Source organism: Stegostoma tigrinum, chromosome 12 (assembly GCF_030684315.1).
Source record: "Stegostoma tigrinum isolate sSteTig4 chromosome 12, sSteTig4.hap1, whole genome shotgun sequence".
NCBI classification, from domain to species: domain Eukaryota; kingdom Metazoa; phylum Chordata; class Chondrichthyes; order Orectolobiformes; family Stegostomatidae; genus Stegostoma; species Stegostoma tigrinum.
Genome location: NC_081365.1, coordinates 43972882 through 43998295, shown reverse-complemented (window position 1 = coordinate 43998295; position 25414 = coordinate 43972882). Strand labels below are relative to the sequence as shown.

The following is a 25414-nucleotide window of genomic DNA, read 5'->3' as shown; positions in this document are numbered from 1 at the left end:
CTTTCTGCTTGGTGATATAGAGATAGACAATACACAAGAAAATGTACTAAAAAGATGTGTATTCTGGTAAAGGCTGCAGTTTCTTTGATACCTATTTGCATAATCACTTCCTAAATTTAATTATACCTAACGTGTTTTCTGTTTTGCAGGTTGACACAGTGAAGCGATTACTAATAAAGAAGCTGCCACCAGTTTTAGCAATTCAACTGAAGCGATTTGACTATGACTGGGAAAGGGAATGTGCAATTAAATTCAATGATTATTTTGAATTTCCACGAGAGCTGGACATGGAACCTTACACTGTGGCAGGGGTTGCCAAGTTGGAAGGGGATGACATTAACCCAGAAAATCAGTTGATTCAGAATGACCAGCCAGATAATGAACAGCCTGGTAGCACTAAATATAGACTAGTTGGTGTGTTAGTGCATAGCGGTCAGGCAAGTGGAGGACATTATTATTCATACATCATTCAACGTAACGGTGGCGATGGTGAGAAAAACAAATGGTATAAGTTTGATGATGGTGATGTAACTGAGTGCAAAATGGATGATGATGAAGAGATGAAAAACCAGTGCTTTGGGGGCGAGTACATGGGCGAAGTTTTTGACCATATGATGAAACGAATGTCATACAGACGGCAAAAACGATGGTGGAATGCATACATACTTTTTTATGAACGTATGGACACAATAGCTAAAGATAATGAATTAATTAAGTACATTTCTGAGCTGGAGATTAGTATAAAACCACACCAGATAAAAATGCCAAGTGTCATTGAACGAAGTGTCCGGAAACAGAATGTGCAGTTCATGCATAATAGAATGCAGTATAGCCTGGAGTATTTCCAATTTATTAAGAAACTACTGACCTGTAACAGTGTCTACCTGAATCCTCCACCTGGTGAGTGTACTTTGTCTTAGCTAATATCTTTTCATCTTAAGAAATACAAAATCGATTTGTTTCATAGTTAAAATTTTAATTGTACCAACTTCAAGATCAGTGTTCACTTGTAAAAGTTTATGGAAGTTTATGTTGTCTGTGAAATGTTTACGGTCAGAAACTGTACATATCTGTGCAAACAATGTACAGTTTATTTTAACATGAGATTTTTAACCTACCCAGCAAGCAGTGCATTAGGTTGCAAAGTTGAAAACTACACAAGATGCAGTCACACTCTGCCAGCCTTAAGCAAACCCTGCATCCATGGTACACTCAAACAGCATTTCAACATTATAAAAACCAAAAGAACTGCGGATGCTGTCAATCAGGAACAGCAACAAAGTTGCTGGAAAAGCTGAGCAGGTCTGGCAGCATCCCAACTGAGGAAGGGTCACTGGACCCGAAACATTAACTCTGTTTTTTCCTTCACTGATGCTGCCAGACCTGATGAGCTTTTCCAGCAACTTTGGTTTTGTTGAAGTACGTAAATATGCACTGACAGTCAATATGGAGATGTATCTGCCAAATGACCAGAATTAAGCCCTGAATATTAAGGGGTACGTGATACTTGAAGCTGATTAAGGTGGAAAGATAGCACCGTTAATCAAGATGGCATTTGTGCCAATATTTAGAGTTGACCATGGGTCAGCAAGCAGGATGTCGAATTGATTTGGCTGGAGGTATAAAATGTGGGCAAAGTAGTATTTTGTGGAAATCATCTCTAAGTCCCTAATATGAACCACAATGTGGTTAAAATTAATTAAAAGGACTGCAATAATTGTGGCTAGCTTCAGTTTGGATACCAAGTCGAAAAATTAGATCGGCAGATTAGTCTGGGTAAGTCAATCACAGAATACTTCCAAGCGTTTTTAGAGCAGCACATTTTGGAGTCTGTCAGAGAACAGGTTATACTACACTTGGAATTATGTAATGTGACAATTATTAATGACCTTGGAGTGAAGGGACCTCCAAGATTACAATGACCATGGTGTGTTTGAATTTTACCTCCTAGTTTAAAAGGAAGAAGATTGGGTCTGTGACTAATCTTTAAATGTAAATACTATGTTAGTGTGAAAGCTGATGTAACTAAAGTGAGTTGACATGCATTTGTCTGGACAGTGATCGATAGAGGCACAGTTGAAGGTAATATTCAGTTTACTCAGTACATTCAAAAGGGAGGCCTTGACATCTGACTAAAGAAGTTAAGGAAAGTCTCAAAATTGAAAAGGCAGACAAGTCCGCAGAACCAGTGGTAGGCCAGATGGTTGGTCAGAATGCAGTGAATACCAGAAAACGATTAAAAGCTTAATCAAGTTGAAGAAATTATTACAAGAGGAAGCTAGGTAGGAAGGTAAAAATAAGTAGTGAGAGTTGCTACAGTTTTTTTTAGAAAGTATGTTGATCATCCAGAGAATTAAATTCGTGAAATCTACTGTTTTTCTGTTGATAGTAAGGAAATGGTAGATGAAATGAGCAGATTTGTCTTCTGTCTTTGCTAAAACAATACAAAAATATTTCGGTGTTAGCTGTAAATCAGGAGGTGAAGGGGAGACAGGAACTTAACGAAATGACAATCACGAGGGAAGGGGTACTAAGCAAACAGATGGAGTGACAGGCTGATGGGATTCAGGTATTTTAATCCACAAGTTACAAAAAGTTAATGTAAGTGCAGCATTTGAGACTATTGGGATGCTGCCTTTCATAATGAGAGGAATTGACATGAATTGGAGGATGAGATGGTAGAGTGATTCCCTCAGCTAACAAGAATCTGAAGGATTTCAGGGATAGACAGGAATATGGTATTTCAAATGCAAAGACATCAGCTTTGATTTTCTTGAATGGTAGAGCAGACGTGAAGTTCAAAATTACTTAAACTCCTATTTCTGTGATCCTGTTTTAGAAGGTAACTGAAAGCCAATGTAGATAGTAGAAACAGAGATCTACATCTGAGCCCAGTCTTTGAAGATGATAGGAGTCAAAGGAGAATGTAGGTGAGAAGTTAGGGAGGGGATAGGTCAGTCCAGGGAGAACTGACAGGCCAAGGGGGCGGGATGGGGTCTGAGTTGGGAGGAAGGACAGGTTAGGGAGGCGGGGACAAGCTGGGCTGGTTTTGGGATGCGTTAGGGGAAGCGGAGATAATGAAGCTTGAAGCCCTCATTGATACCATTGGGCTGCAGGGTTCCCAAGCGGAATATGAGGTGTTGTTCCTGCAACCTTTGAATTGTGGCACTGCAGGAGGCCCAGGATGGACATGTCATCTGAGGAATGGGAGGGGGAGTCAAAATGGTTTGCGACTGGGAGGCACAGTTGTTCGGTGTGCACAGAGCAGTCCCCAAGCCTCTGCTTGGCTTTGCCAATTTAGAGGAGGCCACAACGGGAACAGTAGATACAGCATAGCACATGAGCAGAGGTGCAGGTGAACATCTGCTTGATGTGGAAAGTCTTCTTGGGGCCTGGGATGGGGGTGACGGGGGAGGTGTAGCACTTCCTGTGGTTGCATGGAAAAGTGCAGGGTGTGTGGTGGGGCTGTAGGGAAGTGTGTCACCTCCAGAAAGCAGATAAGGGTGGGGAGGTCCCTCCAGAAAGCAGACAAGGGTGGGGAGGGAAAAATGTCTTTGGTAGTGGGGTCGGATTTCAGATGGCGGAAGTGTCAAGAGTATGATGCGTTGAATCCGGAGGTTGGTGGGGTGGTACGTGAGGACGAGGGGGATTCTGGTTTGGTGGTTGTTGCAGGGAGGGTGTGTGAGGGATGAGTTGCGGGAAATGAGGGGGACCTAGTCAAGGGCGTTCTCGACCACCAAGTTGGGGGGAGGTTGCGGTCCTTGAAAAACGAGGATGTCTGAGATGTTCAGGAGTGGAATGCCTCTTCCTGGGAGCAGATGCGTCGGAGACGAAGGAATTGAGAACAGGGAATGGCATTTTTGCAGGAAGGTGGGTAGACCTTCCTGCAAAAATGCTATTTCCAATTCCTTCATCTCTGATGCATCTGCTTCCATGCCTCAGATGACGTCCATCCTGGGCCTCCTGCAGTGCCACCACCCGACAGTTGCCGCCACAGCATCTCATATATTCCGCTTGGGAACCCTGCAGCCCAATGATAACAATGTGGACTTCACAAGCTTCAAAATCTCCTCTCCCCTTCCCCTACCGCATCCAAAAACCAGCCCAGCTTGTCCCCGCCTCCCTAACCTGTCCTTTGTCCCACCTATCCCCTTCTCCCACCTCAACCCCCACCTCCATCTCCTACCTGCTAGCCTCATCCCGGCCCCTTGACCTGTCTGTCCTCCCTGGACTGACCTATCCCCTCCCATCTAACTCCCCACCTACATTCTCCTTTACTGGCTCCATCCCCGCCTCTTTGACCTGTCTGTCTCCTCTCCTCTCCACCTATCTTCTCCTCTATAAGCCTCCCCCCCCCTCCCTATTTATTTCAGAACCCCCTTCCCCTCCCCCATTTCTGAAGAACGGTCTAGGCCCGAAACATCAGCTTTCCTGCTCCTCTGCTGCTTGGCCTGCTGTGTTTATCCAGCTCTACACTTTGTTATTTCATAATGTATTGTTCTATTTCTTTCCCACTTGTGGTTACCAGCTTTATAAATGCTTGTATGGTAGCAAGATACATAATTGGACAGCTCAGAAGAACCAGCATGATTCAGTGAACTAACCTGCCTCCTTTGCTGTTTGATTTTATGAAATCACTGCTTCTGAAAGAGCACTATTTTTGGCATCTGTTGTAGAAAATCTATTAGGTTGATGTCGAAGCATTGTGTTTATTTATTCCATCACGGGGTTTTTTTGTCTAGAAATTTTTATGAACTTGTGTTATGGTATGAAAACTTCAGTAATTTGTGCTGCAGTATGGCATGTTGGAAAGGAGCAAGGAGTTAAAAGCGATGCCACCTAATATTTTCCTCCACTGTATTCCTTGTGTCATGTCTCAGTTTGTTATTCACAAATTGGTAGAAGGTTGGTTAGTCTGATTAATCAACAATCTTGCAATCATTCTGTCAGAATGTAGATTGTGAACTGGATGTCTATCCACAAACTGTCTATTTTAAATGTGTGTTTCTGGATAATTACCATCAACTTGAGAAGTGATGTACTAAATTTCTATCAGCCAACTATCCAATTAAAGCGTTGAGGTTTGGTTCAGCGATGTTTATTGTTAGAACTTGATATGGTCAGTTGTGTGAGCTAGAAATATTTTAGATTAATCATTGCAATATTCTGTTGAGATGATGTCTTAAAAATTCAAATGAGGAAGCTTGTTAGCATACTTTGTCTTCATGCAGGACAAGATCATCTGTTGCCAGAAGCTGAAGAACTGGCTATGATCAGTATTCAACTTGCTGCGAGATTTTTGTTTAATACTGGATTTCACACGAAGAAAATAGTTCGTGGCCCAGCAAGTGAATGGTGAGTCTATCATGTAATCAAAATTTAATTTCATCAAACTGGGAGCAGATATCCTTTTGAATTGTGGAATATAAGCTAAGAAGTGAAAACACTTCATTTTTGTATTTATTGAAAACAGGCTGTTAACATTTTAGGTAGTGATAAAATGAATTGGTTCTTCAAAAAAGGGAAGGATGGTATTTAGACTGAATACAGGAAGCTGGGTAGGGCGGATGGTTGTGGGTGTTGGAGAGATGTGAGGTGGAGAAGTGAGTGGATTAGGTGAAGATGGTGCCCAGAGACATTGCGTTGTTGATAGTAAGCCAAGGAATTAGGGCTACACAATATGTAATAATGGAGACTCGGTCGTTGAAACTGGGTTGGTTGTGCTCAAAGTAACCCATTTAAAGAAAAAAACCTGGGGTGGTGGTTGGGCGTTCTAGGTTTAAAATTGATAGACTTGATGTTGAATCCTGTAGGCTGCAGGATCCCAAATTAGAAGATTGCATTGCATGTTGCTGCAATATTACAGTAGACCCGAGACAGGAATGTTAGCTTGGGAACCTGGCAGTGCGTTGAAGCAGCAGGTGCCTGGAAGCTCTGTCATTTTTATGGACAGAACATAGTTGTTCCACAAAGCAGTCACCCAGCCTGTTGTTAGTCTCTCCATTGTAGAGGAGACTGTGTTCTGAGCAACAGGTGTACGAGACTAGATTAATTTCAAGTGCAGGTAAATTCTTGTCTTGACTGGAGGATGTGCCTGGGACCTTAGAGACTGAGCAGGGATGAGAAACATGCAATTGAGGTTAAAACCAGGATCTTAATGAAAGCTGAAACAAGCTCAGTGGGCAAAGTGACTTATTTCTGTTCCTAATTTGTATGTAAAGGTATAACTGAGATAATTCATGCAACTTTGACACTGTAAATCGGTAGTTCACTTTCACCAACATTGAAACAATGCCAATTTTAAACAACCTGTAAGTGCTTGTGTTTTATGGTGTAGCGTAAATTGTGAAAGGCGTCACTTTCAATGGTTTGTACGGTGAATCTCACTGGAGAGGACATTGGTTTCGGAACAGGTAGCATTGGGTGAATTTGCATTTTCTATGATGTATTGTAAAGAGGAGATATTTTCTGCATCCCCATCTTTTACTTCTAGGGCTTCATAAATAGTGCTGACATGATTCTTGCCTACTGGTCTTTGCAAGAAACTATCCCTGGTTAGAAGAGCTGCCTTATGTGTATTGACATAAAAAGAAATCTACTGGCTATTGCCTGTGCAACCAAATTCCAGAAAACTTGTTCCACAATTGAGAAAGGAAAGCAATTTGAGGTGTTTACTTGGTAAAATTAGCTTTCTTTTCCCCCTTTTCTTATGAATCTACTGAACTGTATTATCTTTCTGACTAATCGCTCCAAATAGTTATGCAAGCATGAACCTAGACAGATTGCTTGACTCATTTACTATGGAATATAGCTTAGCTGATCCTTTACTGAGTTGATCCTCATTGATTAATGAATCCAGTGTTTGTAAGGCAAAAAAAAAGCTGTTACCCATTGGAGAAATAACCTTGCCATTCTGTTTTTGCAGTTTAGGCAATATCCTATATTATATAATTTTTTTGAGAAAAGGTCTCTCTTTGCAACAGGTATGACGCATTGTGTATCCTGCTCCGTCACAGCAAGAATGTACGCTGTTGGTTTGCACATAATGTTCTTTTTGCCTATCCAAATCGCTTCTCTGAATACCTTCTGGAATGCCCCAGCACAGAAGTGAGGAGTGCTTTTGCTAAGCTCATTGTATTTATTGCACATTTCTCCTTGCAAGATGGACCATGCCCTTCCCCATTTGCATCTCCAGGACCTTCCACTCAGGTAAGAATGCTTGTAAGCTGGGTAAATAACAACTAGTTTGTTTTGTAGAATTGTTTTACAAGAAAAAACTTTCAATTGTGAACTTCCATTGGTGGATAGGCAGGTAGTACTGAGGCAGTGGCGAAGCTGCAGAAAGATTTAGACAGTTTGAGTGTGGTCCAGGAAATGGCTGATGAAATTCAGTGTGAGTAAATGTGAGGTTTTGCACTTTGGAAAAAAAATACAGGCATGGACTATTTTCTAAATGGTGAGAAAATTCGTAAAGCAGAAGTATCTGGGAGTGTTGGTCCAGGATTCTCTAAAGGTTAACTTGCAGGTAGAGTCCTTGATTAAGAAAGTGAATGTAATGTTGTCGTTTATCTCAAGAGGGTTGGAATATAAAAGCAGTGATGTGCTTTAAAGCTCTAGTTAGGCCCCGTTTAGAATACTGTGTCCAATTTTGGGCCCCACACCTCAGGAAGGACATACTAGCCCTGGAGCGTGTCCAGCAGAGATTCACACGGATGATCCCTGGAATGGTAGGTTTAACGTATGATGAACAGCTAAGGATCCTGGGATTGTACTCATTAGAGTTTAGAAGGTTGAGGGGAGATCTAATAGAAACTTAGAAGATAATGTATAGCTCAGAAGGGGTGGACGCTAGGAAGTTGTTTCCATTAGGCGGGGAGACTAGGACCCATGGGCACAGCCTTTAAATTAGAGGGGGTAAATTTAAAACTGAAATGAGACGACATTTCTTCAGCCAGAGAGTCATGGGCTTGTGGAATTCATTGCCACGGAGTGCAGTGGAGGCCGGGACGTTGGATGCCTTCAAGGCAGAGATCGACAAATTCTTGATCTCACAATGAATCGAGGGCTATGGGGAGAGTGCAGGGAAGTGGAGTTGAAATGTCCATCAGCCATGATTTAAATGGCAGATTGGACTTAATGGACCAAATGGCCTTACTTCCACTCCTATGTCGTATGGTCTGTGGAGTAGTTCTTGTGTTCATGAGGGATGCTGTCACAAAGCCATGGCGAACATTGGAGTACATCTTGTACGTGTTGCACCCTGCAATCAAGTTGCACTGTTGGGAGAGAGAGCAAATGTTTTAAAGAAAACTGCAGGATTATTAGATTAGTTATCTGAATGCATTTCCTTCTGGCAGGATATCAGTCAAATGAGCTCCTTTGGTATTAATCATTCACCCCTGTTTTCTCCATTCCAAGTGTGTATTCCCTTTATCTTTTGTTTTCTCATGCTTGAAATGTTCCTTCTGTGCTTTTTCTTCTGTCTGGAGTTCTTCTCATTCAGCTTTTTAAATTTCCATTTCTTCCTGTTCAAGCAGCTTCTTCCCTTCTTGTCTTAGCCCATTGGCTATACTTCACAAACCATTTGGTTTGCTTTCTTCTCTGGAAAAATATAAGTAATGTTGTCAGAGCCACATTAATACAGCAATGCACAAGAAACTTGGTGTATTTCATTTTATCCTTTTTCCATTTATTTATGCCCCACTTTTATTCAAACAATGTCCTCATCAGGCATCCCATTGTGAGGCCCCATTTTTCCTTTACAAACAAAGAGTGCTATGTTGTTTGAGGACAGTTATATCAATGGTCACTGCTCAAAAGCAACTTTTTCCAAGGTGCTGTATAAATCAAGACCTATCAACCAGATTTTTTTCATGGGCAGTTGTTGATATATTGTCCAAAATCTTAATGATGCAATAATTGGTTAATACATGCAGTCAGTAATATAAAAATTATTAAAGTTTCTTCCTTTAAATATTCTGAACCTGCAAATACCCACATTCTTCAGACAAAGGGAAAGAACAGATTTCTGGCATTGCCTTTTTATGGGGGAGAAAAGCACTTCAACTGATGAATTATTCTTGGGCGGGAAGAAAGAGTCTAATAAAACAAGTGTCAGAGACGCAGCTTGCTGAGGAAGTGCAAGCTTGATGCTTCTTCAGTCCCTGTTTATCAAAACGTCAAATGGGTTCCACACTGAATTCAATAAAAGGACCTTATTTTCAGAAATGAGACACCAGCTGGGAAGCTTGTTATTACCAAGCTTTACACTTGTGCTTCAAAAGCTTTTCTCCATCTCAACTTGTACTTAATAGCTTTGCTTTTACCTGAGTTTGATTTTATCCAACTTACTTCCAACTAAATCATGTAAAACAAGTGCCTGCCCGAGCTGTTCAGTGTTCATAATTATTCTAGCAGGAGTCTAACAGAAAAGCACACAGTTATCACCAGTTAACATGACTCCATGGTTAGCATTGCTACCTCGCAGCGCCAGGAACCAGTGTTCAGTTCCACGCTTGAGCAACTGTCTGTGTGGGGTTTGCACATTCTCCTTGTGTCTGCATGAGTTTCCTCCCACTGTCCAAAGATGTGTAGGCTAGGTGGATTGGGTATGCTAAATTGCCATAGCGTTCAGGGATGTGTAGATTAGGTGGGTTTTTGGAGGATGGGTCAGGGTGGGATGCTCTTCAGCTGGAGGGCCTGTTTACACGCTGTTGGGATTCTATGATTCTACTCTGAAAATCATGCATTGGATTTGGGCATATCTAATTAAGCCAGCATTTATTGTCAGTCAGTCACACGGGGTCACCAGGTAAGGATGGTACATTTCTTGCCCTGAAGGACAGCGGTGTACCAGAGGCGTTTTTGCAGCAATTGACTACCTGGTTGCCTTCAGGCCAGATTTTAATTCCAGTCTTATCTTGCATGGTGGCTTAGAATCCGTGTCCTTGTTTCCAAAAACAAAACTCCATTGCCCACAGCAAACTTTCAGTGACTTCTAAGAAAACCACTCCTTCACAAATGTTTGCGCAAAACTTAAAATAAGTGCATTTTCTGCACTCCTTCAAAACTGAAGACTGTGGAGTAAAGCATAAACCTTCTTCATAACACCTGTGGTTTTCATTCATAGTCTGCATGTAAAAGGTCAGATGTTTTTGGCAGGATAATTTGAGCCTTCTGAGATTGACCTACAGTAAATTTCATCTACCATGTGACTGCACATTCATCTAGGTTATACAAGTCCTCTATATACAAATCAGTTTTCCATTAATCAGTTTCTTCTTCTCTTCAGTTGACAGAACTGTGTATCTGAAGTACTTTTTTTTTAAGGAACAGTATCATAATGAATGTTCTTAGAGGAACTTTAATCAATTTACTACTGATCAGACTTTGTCATGCAAGATGTTCAGTTTGAAAGTATAAGACTGGTGTGCCTGGTGCATAATTTGTCCAAATAGATTGTTGAAACTCTCAGATTAACAATGACCGTTTGGGTAAGGTGAATCATGTTGCAGCAAAAAGTTGCTGCTTGGAGAAGAAACAAGAAACATCTTTTTTAAAAAGTGTTTAATCAGTGCAAAATTTTTGAGTTGTTGTGATTTTGACTGATTTGTTGTTTCAAAACAATTTGTGCTGAACAGGCTTTCGATAATTTAAGTCTCAGCGATCATCTTCTCAGAGCTGTTCTGAACCTACTCCGACGAGAAGTTTCTGAACACGGACGGCACTTGACACAGTACTTCAACCTGTTTGTTATGTATGCCAATTTGGGTAAGGACATCATTGAAGGCTGCACTTTGTAATTTGTTTTTGCAGTGTAACCATGAAAACATCTTCCATTTGAATACAAAGCATTGAATCTTTATTCCGATGTGCAGAGTTGTGTACTATCTTTTGAAAGTTTGCTGTAAACTGCAATCATTTTTGTTACACAAAGTCTCCCTGCTCTTCTATTCCAACAGTAACTTTCAGTTTAAACGAAATGAAGAAAACATTTGTAAACTCCCTTTTGAGCTTTTTTGAAGTTATGACTGAATTTCTATTCACAACCATCTTTGTCAGAATATCAGCACAAACCCAGACAATAATAAAGAGAATCATGAAAACAATCTGAGAAGTGGTGACCATGGGATAGTGTTTTTTATTTTAAATACCACTATTCCGGAATTTATGATATAAAGCAACTTCTGTCATTATGGATCATCTGTTGCCTTTGGGTCAGGTTGATATTCATGATGAACTGATGTGTTTTTATTTTTCATTGTGTCTGACACCGCCCTTTCCAAATTTTGGTTGGAGTGTGTCTGTGAAAGACCTAGCAGCTTGCTGAATGTTCGCAGTGATGCATAATTGGTGTAGACTTGTGCGTGCCTAAAAATTATGACTTGACTGCATTGTCTTTTCAATGAGTAGTCTGATGCAGCAATTTGAAGAGTTTGTTCAAGAGGATACGCATTTTAGGTAGCAGTTAGGAGCTTTGGATCTTCAGGAATGGATCCATTCAAAGTTGTGATCAGAGATAATGGGCACTGCAGATGCTGGAGAATCCAAGATAACAAAGTGTGGGGCTGGATGAACACAGCAGGCCAAACAGCATCTTAGGAGCACAAAAGCTGACATTTCACGTCTTGACCCTTCATCAGAAAGGGTCTAGGCCCGAAATGTCAGCTTTTGTGCTCCTAAGATGCTGTTTGGCCTGCTGTGTTCATCCAGCCCCACACTGTTATCTTCCATTCAAAGTTGGCAAGCTTGTGAAGGTATAACTTACAAATAAGACTGTGATGGGAGCTAGGTAGTTTATTTGCCTCCTCCAGCCTCCTACGCCATTCAGTAGGGTCATGGTTCATCCAACATGACTCAGGTCCACTTTCCTGAGTTTTCCCCATAACCCTTGATTTCCCCTACTGATCAAAAATCTCTCTTTCGTCCACAAATATGCACAAAGACTCTACTCCCACAATGCTCTTGGCAAGGAGTTCCAAAGAGAGACAGCTGTCTGAGAGAAGAAATTCCTTCTCTGTCTTAAATTGGCTCTGCTTAATTCTGAGAAAATGTCCTCTGCCCTGTTGGTATTTTGAAAATGTTATCTTGTTAGTACTTGTGACAATTCTTTCTCTTTGCCCTATTTCTTTTTCTCCCTATCAGCAATTCATGCAAATGTAATTGGGAATTTTTATATGAAGAAATACAAATTTGAGTTATTTACCATGGATGTTGGTACAAGAGTGATGACACGAAGCAACAGAGCTATGATGCTGGCACTAAAGATGCAATGGACTGAACTGAGTTTGCAGTTGAATTCCTTTCTTGGTAGATTGTGGAGCTATGAGAGCAAGTGTTGGGGTTTGGGACTGAGGGAACGGGTGGGTGTTGTGGAACTGAGACCCAGGGTAGACACAGTGTTTTTCTTCAAATCTTTTCACTTGCTTCTAGTGCTTAATTAAAGTTGCAGTGATTATACAAAATTGAAAGTGGATGACTGCTACAATAAGCTTGTACATTAATAGTTTATTTGACGCAATGACTGTAACAGTCCTGTGAGGAATATATTTAGGCTGCTCATTCTCTGCTGGACATCAGTGCAAAACCAAATTTCAGACCGGTGTTCTAATTTGATGGCTGTGAGGGATTACTTAACTGGTGTGAGAAATGGTAAAATTCTGACCTGGGTGCACGCAGTGTTGATGTTGGCACTTCAAATCGTTAAAATCAATGTATTTTCAAATGCTAATATCTCAGTGGTTTGTCCAAGTGTCCTGCAACAAATGCTGGATGTGGGAATGTTTTTAAAATTGATGGAATTTATATGAAATTCCCACACTTCTCTAGCACTTGTTCTTGGTATGTCAAACCAGAGATTTCAACTGCCTATGCTTGAGGATCAATCTGAAGACACTATTTTGAAAATATCACCGCAGTTTCTCCAGTGTCTCATCCCCATCATTCTTCCTGGTAATTGAATTCCTTCACTACTAGTCCCAGAAGAGTGCCGTTCAAAGTTGGCCTCACAACTTTAGGGACTTGACTAGCACTTAATAAAGGTTTTGCACAGCTTCCTTGCGTTTACATTCTACACCTGTTAATAAAGCCCAGGATTCCATTTTCTTTTTTAAAAACAGCCTCCTCAACTTGTCCTGCCTTCTTGCATCTTCCAAGTCTGAGCATACATGCCTTCATATCTCTCTTCCACCACCCTTTTTAAAATTATGCCACTTGTTTATTTTACCTCACCTCATTCTTCCTCCCAAACTCACTCCATCCTCCTTTCTGTTAAATTTTGACTGCCGTTTGAATTCTTAAAAACATGAGCCAAGAGCAATTCAGCTCCTTAGGCCTGCTCCACTCTTTGATACAATCATGACTGGTCTCATTCTTGACCTCTGCTCCACTTTGTTGCCCACACTCCATAACCATTCTAAATAAAGTTACTAACTAAAAACCTGTCTATCTCCTCCTCAAATTTACTCAATGCCCCAGTATCCACTGCACTCTGGGATAGTGAATACCACAAATTTTTAGCCCTTTCAGAAGTAATTTCTCCTCATCTGTTTTAAATCTGTCATCCTAAAACTATGAACTCTTGTTTCTTCATGTGAGACAATTTAGAACATTTTTTGACATTTACGTTGTCAATCCCCTCTAGTGTTGTATACCTCACTGAATCACTTATCTGCTTGTACCTTCCTATTTGTTGCATTTTTAAATTTTTGTGGTACTTGCAATCTTCCAAATTATAATCTGTGTACCCAAGACCATGGTCGTCATGATAATCTGTTGGTCTAAAATATTTTAGATCACAATAAGAAGATAAGCATTAAAATTTCAAGAACATTTCAAATTCCTGCGATACGAAGGATATATAAATTGGAAAGAGTGCCGAAAATATTTTAAAGGGTTGTTACCTGGACTGGAGAGTTTGAGCTATAAGGAGAGGCTAAGTAGGCTGGGACATTTTTTACTGGAGCGGGTGACCTTGCGCAAGTTTATGGAATCATGAGAGACATAGGAAGAAGAATAGCAAAGATCTTTTCTCTAGGGGGCGTAGTTTTTAGGGCGAGAGGGGAGAAAGATTTGAAAAAGAGATGACGGGCAACTTTTTGTTTCGCAGTGGTTTCTATGTGGAATGAATTGCCAGAGGAATGGTAGATGCAGTTTCAGTTATGCATTTAAAAGACATTTGGAAAGGTGCATGAATAGAGAAGATTTAGAGGGATGTGGGCCAAACACAGGCAATTGGGACGAGTTTAGTTTGGGAAACCTGGTCGGTTTGGAAGAACCGGACTGAACTGTCTGCCAGCCTCGGACAACTGACTCTGTGGAGTTTGCAAGTTCTCCCCATGTCTGTGTGTTTCCTCCAGGTGCTCTGGTTTTTTCCCACAATCCAGTGATGTGAGGGTTAGATGGATTGGCCATGCTAAATTGCCTATTGGGTCTGGGAGGGATGCCCTTTGGAGGGGTGGTGTGCACTCAATGGGCTGAATGGCCTGCTTCCACACACTCTGGATTCTATGCCTTCCATGCTTTGACTCTCTCTGACTTTGTAACAGAAAATTATAAATGGCATGGCTCAAGATTAAGTGGAACAAAGACAAGTATAATTTCACCATATGTAAAATACTATGCTTCTGGTAAAGATAGGTATAAATGAATTACAGATTTAGTGATTTTTGTACTTGCATCATTAAAAACTAGACAGCAGGTGGAATAAAATATGCAAAAGATATTAAAAATAAGGCAGTGACAAATATTCCAGGTGCTCTACCAATCTTCTTTAAAATAGTGTGGTCAGCTCTAGATGCCGCACTTTCCAATGTGTTAACTCTCAAACATTTGAGTTGAGAGCCTTTTCAGATGTAAAATATTTTTGACTGAACTACTATCTGTACCCACCGTTTATCTCTGCCATTTTCACCAGTTGTATTCTTGCCCAATTTTAAGCTGAATGAGTGATTAGGAATCTTATACAAATAGACTCTTGCTGGGTCATTTATCTATTACTTGAATGACAATGTATATCAGTAAATTAGATGTAGGAAACAAATGGTTGATGCATTTTTGTATGACCTAAAGATTGTTTGAAAAATAGGTAGTGAAGGGCATATAATAAAGAGATTACGTTTTGAATGGGCAAAAAGTTGGCACATCAAGTAAGAATAGAAAAGCAACATAATATTTCAAGCTGAATTGCAATATAGGGGATCTCAGTGTCAAGTGAATTCAAACAAGTTAGCATGATGTTTAAGCAAGGTATGAGAGAAGCAACTAGAATATTATTTCTTGCAAGGGGAATGACAAGTAGGGATGTTTTGCTGCAGTATCTGGAATACTATGTACAGTTTTTTGATTGCCTTATTTAACAGGAGAAATCATTGCATGAGAAGTCCAGATGTTTACTTGATTCTTGTCAAAGGGGCTCTGAAGAGGATTGCGTGAATGGGTTGGGTCTGTGTATGTTAGATTTTTAGTAGAACAAGATATTATCAAAACACAGATGATCCTGAGGGCACTAGACAGGGTGAATGGAGCCTCACATTTTAACTGTTGAGAGATATGGGCTAGTGTGGATGATGTTGAGGTAGATGATCAGCTTTGGCCTGATGGAAAGGTGGAGCAGGCTGAATGGACGAATTACTTCCTCCTGTTTCTATTTTCTATGTTCCGTGAAAAGATGTTAACTTTTGTTTGACAGACTAGAACTAGGGACACATTCTTAAAAAAAAATTCCCCCATTAAAGAAAGATGAGCAGTTTACATTGGTTCTGGTTTGTGTTTAAGTAAAAGCCACAATAAATGAAATCTTGTTGGTAATTACACCCATTCAGGTATAATTGGCAAAAGTTGTTATTTTGGTTTCTAGCACAGATATAGTCACAAATTGTTTTATGATACAGATTTAATGTTTTTGAGTTGTAATTTTTTCCTCAACTTCTCTTTCCTAGGTGTGGCTGAGAAGACACAGTTATTAAAACTGAATGTGCCTGCAACTTTTATGCTTGTAGCTTTGGATGAAGGCCCTGGACCACCTATTAAGTACCAATATGCAGAACTGGGCAAACTTTATGCTGTGGTGTCACAGTTGGTTCGTTGCTGTGATGTATCATCACGCATGCAGTCTTCAATTAATGGTAAGCAAGTTAGATTTTTAGAACGCAAAGCTTCATGAGTGAAGGGGAGTGAATGTTAACTTTGATCTTTGTAGAAAGAAAAGGAATATACCAGTTGTGAGGTGCATATTTGGTCTGCATTTTGTGTGTTAAAATTGTTCAAGAATTGTATTTGTCACCTGCTATATTAATTAATCAAATGTGAGAGATGTGCGTCACATTGGGGTTCTGTGTGACTGAATCTTGCTTTTTTGTAAACACCTGTTTGTGCGGCAAAAGCAAACATTCTCGTGTGAATCTCATTCAAGGCACTTTCAGGCCTAAGGGTTGCATGCAGTTTTTCTTAGAAATCAGAATGGTGGCTATCTATAGGTTTTCAGTATTTACATGATGATCTAAGGGTCACTGGAGAGTACTTTAAAGTTTACAGGCAGTTACAAAGGCCAGTGAGTGTAAGGGATATGGAGGCAGTGGCATACTGGTGATTTCACTAGTTGAGTAATGTAGAGGTCCACCTAATGTTCTGGGGCATTGGTTTGAATCCCACTGTGCATATTGTGAAATGTGAATTAAGTTTTCAAAACATCTTGCCTAATTATATGACTCTGTAACCAATGACATTAGTCGTCAAAATCCCTTCTGGTTCACTAATGCCCTTTCAAGGTTGGAAATATGCCATCCTTTCCCTTCTAGTCTTTGTGTGGAGTTGGCTTTTAACTGCTGTCTGGGCAATTATGTCCACATCCAATAAAGATGTGCTTCAAGAGAAGGTGCAATCCATGTGAAGTTCAAGGAACATGCATTCTCCTTTGGGATGACAAGAAGCCGCTGGAGGAGTTGGATGTGTCTGAACAATTGCAAGTTAAATCAGGGCTCTAGGAGTGAGGAGTCAGTTATATATTGGAGACAAGTCTCTGGAGAAAGCCATTAATAGTTCAGTACAGCTAAGAATATGTGTTGAAAATGCCACAAACAGCATTTGCTGGATGCAACTGAGCTAGGTTGAAGTTCAGAAAAGAAAAATGGTGGGCAAAGCCAGCAGAGTGTCAAGTTGGAGTTGTGCCAGTGAGTGAGTTGAAGAGCAAAGTTCCTCAAGTCCAGTAGAGCATTTACACAGGAAAGGAGAGTGACTAACCAGAACAATAGCAACCCTTGAGGATGTCTATGACTGAGAAGTTATTGAGAAGGAGTTTCAAGGCCAGATCAACAAAAGTGAAGATGGATTGTGATTCTTTGTTCAGTGAGATTTTTTAACCCGTCATGTTATTAATGTCTGTGAGGAATTGCTGAAAAATCTAGTAATGTGCCTTGATATTTGCTATTTGATGTGCACTGTAGGATCCTTGATCACACCTGTTAACTATATTTACCATTTCAATTCTGGGTGTTAAAATACCAGATGGGCATGTATTAAATATTATATTACTGTATTAACATTTTATAGCCAAGGGTAATGTCTGTTTAGAAATTTGAAATACTGTGGATTTTTTTTTCTCTTACCAAGACTCTGGATCTCTTGCTTTGCTTCCTTTAAAAAAGATACTGGTTCCCAGCCAGATCATAACATTAAATTTGTTCTGGCCTAGGAACATTAACAGTGACAGAATAAGTGGAATTTGAAGTCTTGTTTGTTAAGTAATTTAGCAACCCACCATGCCTACTTAAATAATATTTTGATCGTATTCTGATTATGTACTTTTAAGAGCAAGTTAATGTAAGTTTAAAATATTTTGGTTTGACTTGTAATACAGATGAACATCTATGGACTATTAATCAGTTCACAAAACTTGATAACTTGCTAAATGGAGATTGTTGTTAGTGGTTTTTGTTGATTTTAATCATAAATACTACTTGATGTGCGAAATCCCAACTGTGTTGCAATGAACATAAATTGCTATTGGAAAAATCTATTTTTTAGCTGGGCGTGGAAAACTAGTAATATCACGTACTCTGCACCCACCATTCATCCAGACCTTTGTTTTGAAGGAAATTGGAAAATGTGGAAAACAGGAGCACAAGTAGGTCATTTGACCCATTGAGCTCACTCTGCCATTTAGCATGGCCATTGTTGACTTCCTACCTCATTGCCATACTGACACTTTCTCCCGAAGCCTATTAACACATTTAGCCTATAGAAATCTGTTTATTTCTTAAATATATTCTGTGGTTTGCCCTTCGTGGTTTTTTTTGTAGTAGAGATTTTCACAGGTTCACCACTACTGAGTGAAGAAATTTCTTTGTCTCCATCAAAATGACCTATCCTCATTTCCTGAGCCTGTGACCCATTATTTTGGACCTTCAGCCAGGGGAAACATCATCTCTGCATTCAGTATGTCTAGCCCTGCAAAATCCTTGTTTTGAGATCTCCCCTCATTCTTGTCAACTTGAGGGAATAGAGACCCAAATAACCCAATCCTCCTCCAACTATAAACCTGCTGCACTCTGTCTACGTTAGGAATTCATTTCCTTGGGTGAGGAGACCAAAATGGCGCACAATACTCTTAAGTTTGGTCTTACCAAAGCCCTGTGCAGCTCCTAAAACTTGCTTGCTCCTGTGTTCAAACCATTCAGCAATGAAGACCAACATACCATTTGCCTTCCTCACCATTTCCTCCCCCAGACTGCGTGCTTGCTTACAATGTCTGTTATACAAGGACACCCTTGAAGGATCTTATCATTCTCCTCAGCATTCTCAATCCCGCTTAGTTGTATGTTGTCAGATAACTTGGAAATACTGTGTATTTCATTTCCTCATCCAAATTGTTAATTGCTATATTGTGAATTGGGTCCATGCACTGATCCATTTGATTTCCCACCAGTCACAACCTGCTACTCTTTTTTTTTTCCTATTCGGTTTCCTATCTACTCACCAATTCTGAATCCATGCCAGTGTATTACTTGGAGTCCCACATGCTTTGATTTTCCACATTAACATCTTATGTGGGATTTTATCAAAAGTTTTGTGAAAATCCATCCACACCGAGCAGGTTCTTTCTCATCTGTTCTAGTTACGTTCTCGAAAGCTCGGCATACTTGGAAAATAAGCGATAAATTGCCCCAGCCAATATTGGTCACATTTGAAGCTAACCAGTTAATTATTCTTTTCAGTTGTTTTAAATATTTAAAGATAGCCAAGTAATAGAACAATCTTCTTTCTTTCTTTCTTAGGAAATCCACCTTTATCAAATCCCTATGGTGATCCTAACTTGTCCCAACCTATAATGACTATCCAGCAGAGTGTTGCAGACATCCTGTTTGTACGAACTAGTTATGTGAAAAAGATTATTGAAGACTGCAGCAATTCTGAAGAAACCATCAAATTGCTTCGCTTCTGTTGCTGGGAAAATCCACAGTTCTCTTCCACTGTGCTTAGTGAACTCCTCTGGCAGGTGTGGAAATTTTTTGGGTATTGCAGATTGGTGGGGAGAAAGAGGACCTTGATTAGCAAGTTCTGCGAAGAAAGGAATTGTGCAATTTTGCACTTAGTGAAAATGTGAAATGAGAATATACTAGAGATTCAACAGATCAGACCGTGGATGAAAGGTGTTTATATTTTGGATCCACAGCCTTGAATTAGAATCGGGAATGGCAATGTTCATGTTTGGAAATACAAGAATAGGGTTTATGCATGGATGAAAAGTATGTTTTGCATTCACTGAAATTTTTCAAAATATGCAAAAATTACTTGTTGCTTCTGACTTCTTTGCCAATTTTTTTGTGTAAATCCAGTTATAGAGTCATACAGCACAGAAACAGACCCTTTGGGACAACTCATCCACATTGACCAGACATCCAAATCTGACCTAGTCCCAAATTGTTAATGAGAAACAAAATGTTGGAAATCCTCAGGCCTGGTCATCTTTGTGGAAAAGAGAAACAGATTTAATTTTTTGTGTTTGTGACCTTGGATTGAAACTGGAAACAAAAAAATCCTAAAATGGCAAAGTCTGTGATAGGTTGTAGGGCAAGTGTCAGTATGTCACGTTGCAAGGCAAAAGGGAGTGGTCATGGAGAAATTAAAGAAGTAGATGATGTATCAAGAGAATTATGAATGGCAAGAAACCAGCCAGCCAAGTTGAATGTAACAAAATGGGGGCAGGAAGTTTGTGTTGCACTTCATTAGAATACTGCAAAGTTGCAGAGGATAATAAAATCAATGTACAAGGTCTTGTCAACGAAATACAAAGCATTCACTAACTCTGGCCTCCCTAGTGTAAAAGGGCATTGTGAACAATGCAAAATAGCATTCTAATTTAAAAGAATCATCCTTAATTGCTGTTTCAACTAAGAGGTGTTTTTGGGTCCTTGATGGAAAAGGGATAAAGACAAGATAAATCATTTCCTCTATTTGTGTGGAAAGGTACCTTAGGAAAGGGAGTAGGGCGTTAAGGGTGACTGAGAAGTGGATTGGGATGCCAAGGAGAGAAACCTGGAACTAAAGGCTATGTGCAGGTGATATATTTTCACATAGGGCAGTGGTTAACAGCAAAGATATTGCTGAAAGCGAGACATCTGCCTCCATGTGCAGGAAACATGCATGAGTTAATGTTTCTTCGATTTTTAGAAGTGAAGTAGAATAAGTATTAAAAGACAAATGTGTTTCGGCCTTCATTCTGCATTCATATATCAGTCTTCAGTCCATCTCCAGAAAGTTTGATAAACTATTCTTGAGGCCATGTGCAAAAGTTGCAATATATAGTTCAAATCTCAAGGCATGTTTCTACATTCCTGTTGAATAATTGTGGAGTTAATATAGTAAGTATGCCTCTGAATTGAAGATCTATACTGTTTTAGTCATTGCACCTTCTAAGCAGAATGCCTGAGGGAGATTTAAAGTTTGTAATACTTCGTTGAATATTAAATTTGCAAACTGAACCTTCGAGAGATAAAGCACGTAATGTTTTCATTAAAATCACTTAACCACCTGATTATGCTTCTACATGATTGGCCATAAGATAAAAGTGATTCAACTTGAACATGAATATTCTGTGGAAACATTCAAAGCATTTTTTCCTTTTTTAAACTTTGTGGAAGTTCATGGTTTTGCTCAATGTGTATTACATTGAACAGTAGTTATCCTTCGTAATGTTAAAAACCTGTGTCAATGTTCTTTCAACCATTGCTTTTTGACAACAGAAGAGCCCTCGCCAGTTCAAACTTTCTTGGGTCCTGTTATCATTTTTACAAAGTTTTTTTTCATACTTCATCCTATTCCTTGATGTCCAGTTTCGGATACAGCTTTGCCCAAGTTACACACAAGTTTGACTTAACATTTCTGTTCCTCTTGAAATTAATTCATATTCTTTCTGTATAAAGTTTTGTGATTCTTTGTGTATATATGCCCATAGAGTATTCTGACTGTATTTCAGAGTTTTAAGTTATAAAGTTTGTGTACTGAACAGAAGTAGAACTAATATTTACATGTAGCCCCTGCTTTTGTGAAACTGAGTATGATGGTCACTAATTTTGTATTTTACACAGAATTTCACAAGTTTTAAACATATAAGTTGAAAGGATATTTTAAAAGAGTTATCTTTAATGTTGAGGTTTATGTGCTGCATTTGTTGCAACAAACATTCCACATTTCACACGTAACATTTTTGTTCCTAGGTGGCATATTCTTATACCTATGAGCTTAGGCCCTACTTAGATCTTCTTCTACAAATCTTGCTTATAGAAGACTCTTGGCAAACCCACAGGTGAGTGTCCCATTGAGTGTAAATGACACTGAAATATTCTTCAGTCACGTTGTGTGAAATTGTTATGAAGTACATTTAGATTTTGTGGACTGGGAAAGTAACAGTTGCAGTTGAGTATGCAATAGCTTTCTAAAAGCTTTTTAACTTATTTCTTTCTCTTTTGCTCCCAACTTTGCAACCCACCACTGACAAAGGCATTAGGTAATGATGAGGGCATAGTTGTGGAAGTAGTCAGTCCCGGTCGTTCAAACACACAAATATGCTCTTCATGTGCAAACCTTTATTGAGCTTTTTGACCATGGAACTGAACAGCCTTTGCCAAATTCTAATCTTGACATTGTATAAAGCGCATGTACTTGGACCATGCAGATCGTTTGAAGAATGATCAGGTGTTTGAATTCTACTTCATTTTAGTTTTCTCCTTCCTAACCCAGGGATAGTGATTATTAGAATGTCTAATGCGAAACAGGCTCAGCTAATTCTTCACAGAATAGGGATCTTTTAGTTCAGTACCTTGTGTAGACTACCATTATTAAGTGAATCTTTGGAGAGCACTATGAATTGATTTGTACTTAAGCAGAAGACTAAGATGCACCTCACTCATTCAGATTCTCAAAGTGCTATGAACTTCAAATGATTATGTCCAGTGTTTATTTAGGAAGCAATTATTTTTACTGACCATTATACTGCTGAAACCCCTGTACTAACCCTTTTGTTATCAATTTACTACTTATAAGTAGATTGTTCACGTTGAATTGGCAGCTATAGATAGCATTTGCTGCAGATATTGCTTTAACAGTAAGAGGTATAACAGTTTGATTTAAATTTTTGTTTACCTAAAAAAAAGTCAGTTTCAAGTTTACTTCAATCCTTTGGGGATTTGGTTTTCCAAAAAAAAACACAATTATCTATGCAGTGGTTATCCATATTATGATGCATTTCTAAAAAAGTCAACACACCAATTCATAAGGCCCATTGTCTTGAATCAAACTCAAGGGCTCTTAACAAATTGAACTAAGTTTGAATGTTGTGGGGTTTGTTGCTGAAGCTAAACTTGAAATGTGTTCAGTTTAGGCACCATACTGGCTGTTGTACGTGGTTTGGAAGGAAGTGATAGGGATCCAAGATTGTAAATTAGAGAGAAGACTGAAAGCGATCTTCTCTCTGGGAGGCATGGATAATGTAGATGTGATACGTAAGCCAAGAACAAGAGACCATAAATATAAAACATGTGAATAGGCTCTGAGGTATTGGGAAACACCACCTATCAAGTTGTACATTCATTTTTTTGTACATTCAACTACAGTCATTCCTGTTGTCAGTTGTTGAATTGTGTGTAGCAATTTAGTTCAGTACTTGTATCGTGCCATAAGGTAGTTGATTCAACATTTGCATTATAATTAGTCATGAAGTACAGTTTGGATCTTGGGCTGTCTCTGGAGGCATGGATTTTATAGAAGCCCCCCTCCTTGGTGGGGGGAGTAGATGCACACAAGAAATGAACTTCAGTGCTCCACTGCATCTCTTAGCATTAATATAGTGTGGTTGCTGCAAGCCTTGGAACAAATTATGTCCCTATCTGTTTAGCTAAAGAAAAGGAACTGAAATAAATTGGTAAAGCATCAAAAACTATGTTTTGGGTGCCTCTAACATATTTGCAAATGTATCTTTTCCTGTAGGATTCATAATGCACTAAAAGGGATTCCTGATGACAGAGATGGACTGTTTGACACCATCCAACGTTCTAAAAACCACTACCAGAAGAGAGCATACCAGTGTATTAAATGCATGGTTGCCCTCTTCAGCTCATGTCCTGTAGCCTACCAGATTCTTCAGGTAATTTTTTTTTATTAAATATGAAGCAAGGAGTAACCACAGAAACTTTCTGGAGAGGTTTACTCAGATTTTCTAGTTCAATTTTGCCTTGCTTTGTCATGTTGCCTCCTGCAGCTCTTTGAGCCCCATGTGTGAATTGCAGAATTGTTTGTGAAAGTGAAAATCCTATTTGTTAAAAGGTTAATAAGATGAGGTGTTGGTTCCTCATGACTGTGCAAACTCATTGGATTTTCCAAAGGGACTTAATCTGAAATTGTCAGATTCCGAATTTCTGGGCTCTGAATCAGTCTCCTCTTGGACACTTAAGTTTTGGACGTTGATGTTTATTAAGCCTGAGGTTCTAAATGGAGAAGATTACCTAGATTAGTTTGAGTGTATTACACTACCAGAGGATAGTAGGTGCCTGAGGATACTTTGAAAAAATGAAATGGATGTCACCATAATTTTTTTTCTTGAGGTCTCAGTTGTCTTTGAGTGCAAAGCCGAACAACAACTTGGATCACTGCTGTGACTTTGTGGAGAACATCTCTGAGCAGTTGCATTAAAAGTAACAGGGAGCCCTTGCATCTAACTAACATAAGAGCTGCACTGAAACTGATTTTTGAGTATACATCAATTACAGAAAATATTTCTAGTTATGCACATGTCTGATTTCAGCTAAATTATCACAGAATGAATGCTGCAAACATAGTTTATGCCACCAGAGTGACTGTCTAGAAAAATACTTTGGAAGAAGACATTTAAAATGAGATTATCATTCTCTCACAAAATAAGCACAACATTAAGAAACTGATTTCACAAGATGCTCACTTCTTTCCCTTCACTTTAAGTTGCAATCACATTGCTGAAGACTTTTTTTTGCAAAGAACTTTCCTTCATAGCATTAGAACAAGACATATTTTAAATTGCAACAATGAATTGTTTTAAAACTTATCGTCAAGAACCTTTTCCAGTGTGCACCTTGTGTCCCATTTATACATTCTAAAACTCCTGTAGAAATTTGGCGGGGAGTTCATAACCTCGTGATATTATCTGTTAATCCCTAGGCCATGTTTTTGGGTCTTAGGTTTGAATCTCGCCACAGCAGATGTTGGAATTTAGATTCAGTAACAGTCTGAAATTAAGGGTTTAATGATGATCATGACTCTATTGCTGCTTGTCAGAAAATCTCATTCCCTCTGATGTCCTTAAGCAAAGAAAATTGCCATCATTACCTGTTAGGCCTCCATGTGACTCCAGAACCACAGCAATGTGGTTGATTCTTAACTGCCCTCTGGGTGAGGTAGTAAATGCTAGCCAAGCTAGTGACCTTCATCCTGTGGATAAATTTAAAAGACATCAGTTTCTAAGATTTCTGGAAATGCGGTGGTTCTTTACCAGTGTCCATTATTTGCATGTAAGTAGTTCCAACCTCATTCATTCTCAAGTAGATTGTAACAAAGCCTCATCCTATCCCATATTTAATATTTACAGGCCTTTCTGATATTGGAGGATAGTTAATCTTTGACATGAATGGCTGCTGCACTAAAGCCTAGACTGCTTTTAAGTGTGTTAGAAAAGTTTCATTGTCAGTGTTCACTGTAAATGACACAATGACACACCCACAAAATGACATATCAAGAAGTGAAAGGTGGATTACAGTGAGGTACTTAAAACAACTACGGTCCAGGGAAAAGGTACTGAGAAAATTGATAGAACCAAAGGCTGACAAGTACCTTTTCCCTGCTGGGTGTCATCCTAGGGTCTTGAAAAGGAGAAGGTCAGTGTATATGTTTT

At 39.4% G+C, this 25414-nt stretch overlaps 1 protein-coding gene across 2 annotated transcripts in view; it reads left to right on the top strand.

The window, feature by feature from the left end:
- The window catches only part of usp9 (ubiquitin specific peptidase 9), a 230651-nt gene that overhangs the window by 185896 nt on the left and 19341 nt on the right, over positions 1-25414 (top strand). For both annotated transcript variants that reach the window (XM_048541510.2, XM_048541511.2), the window contains 8 exons: positions 150-900; positions 5232-5355; positions 6984-7209; positions 10641-10770; positions 15939-16124; positions 19272-19492; positions 21714-21802; positions 23482-23638. In XM_048541510.2, the coding sequence (XP_048397467.1) occupies positions 150-900; positions 5232-5355; positions 6984-7209; positions 10641-10770; positions 15939-16124; positions 19272-19492; positions 21714-21802; positions 23482-23638 (1884 nt within the window). The remainder of the gene's footprint in view (positions 1-149; positions 901-5231; positions 5356-6983; positions 7210-10640; positions 10771-15938; positions 16125-19271; positions 19493-21713; positions 21803-23481; positions 23639-25414) is intronic.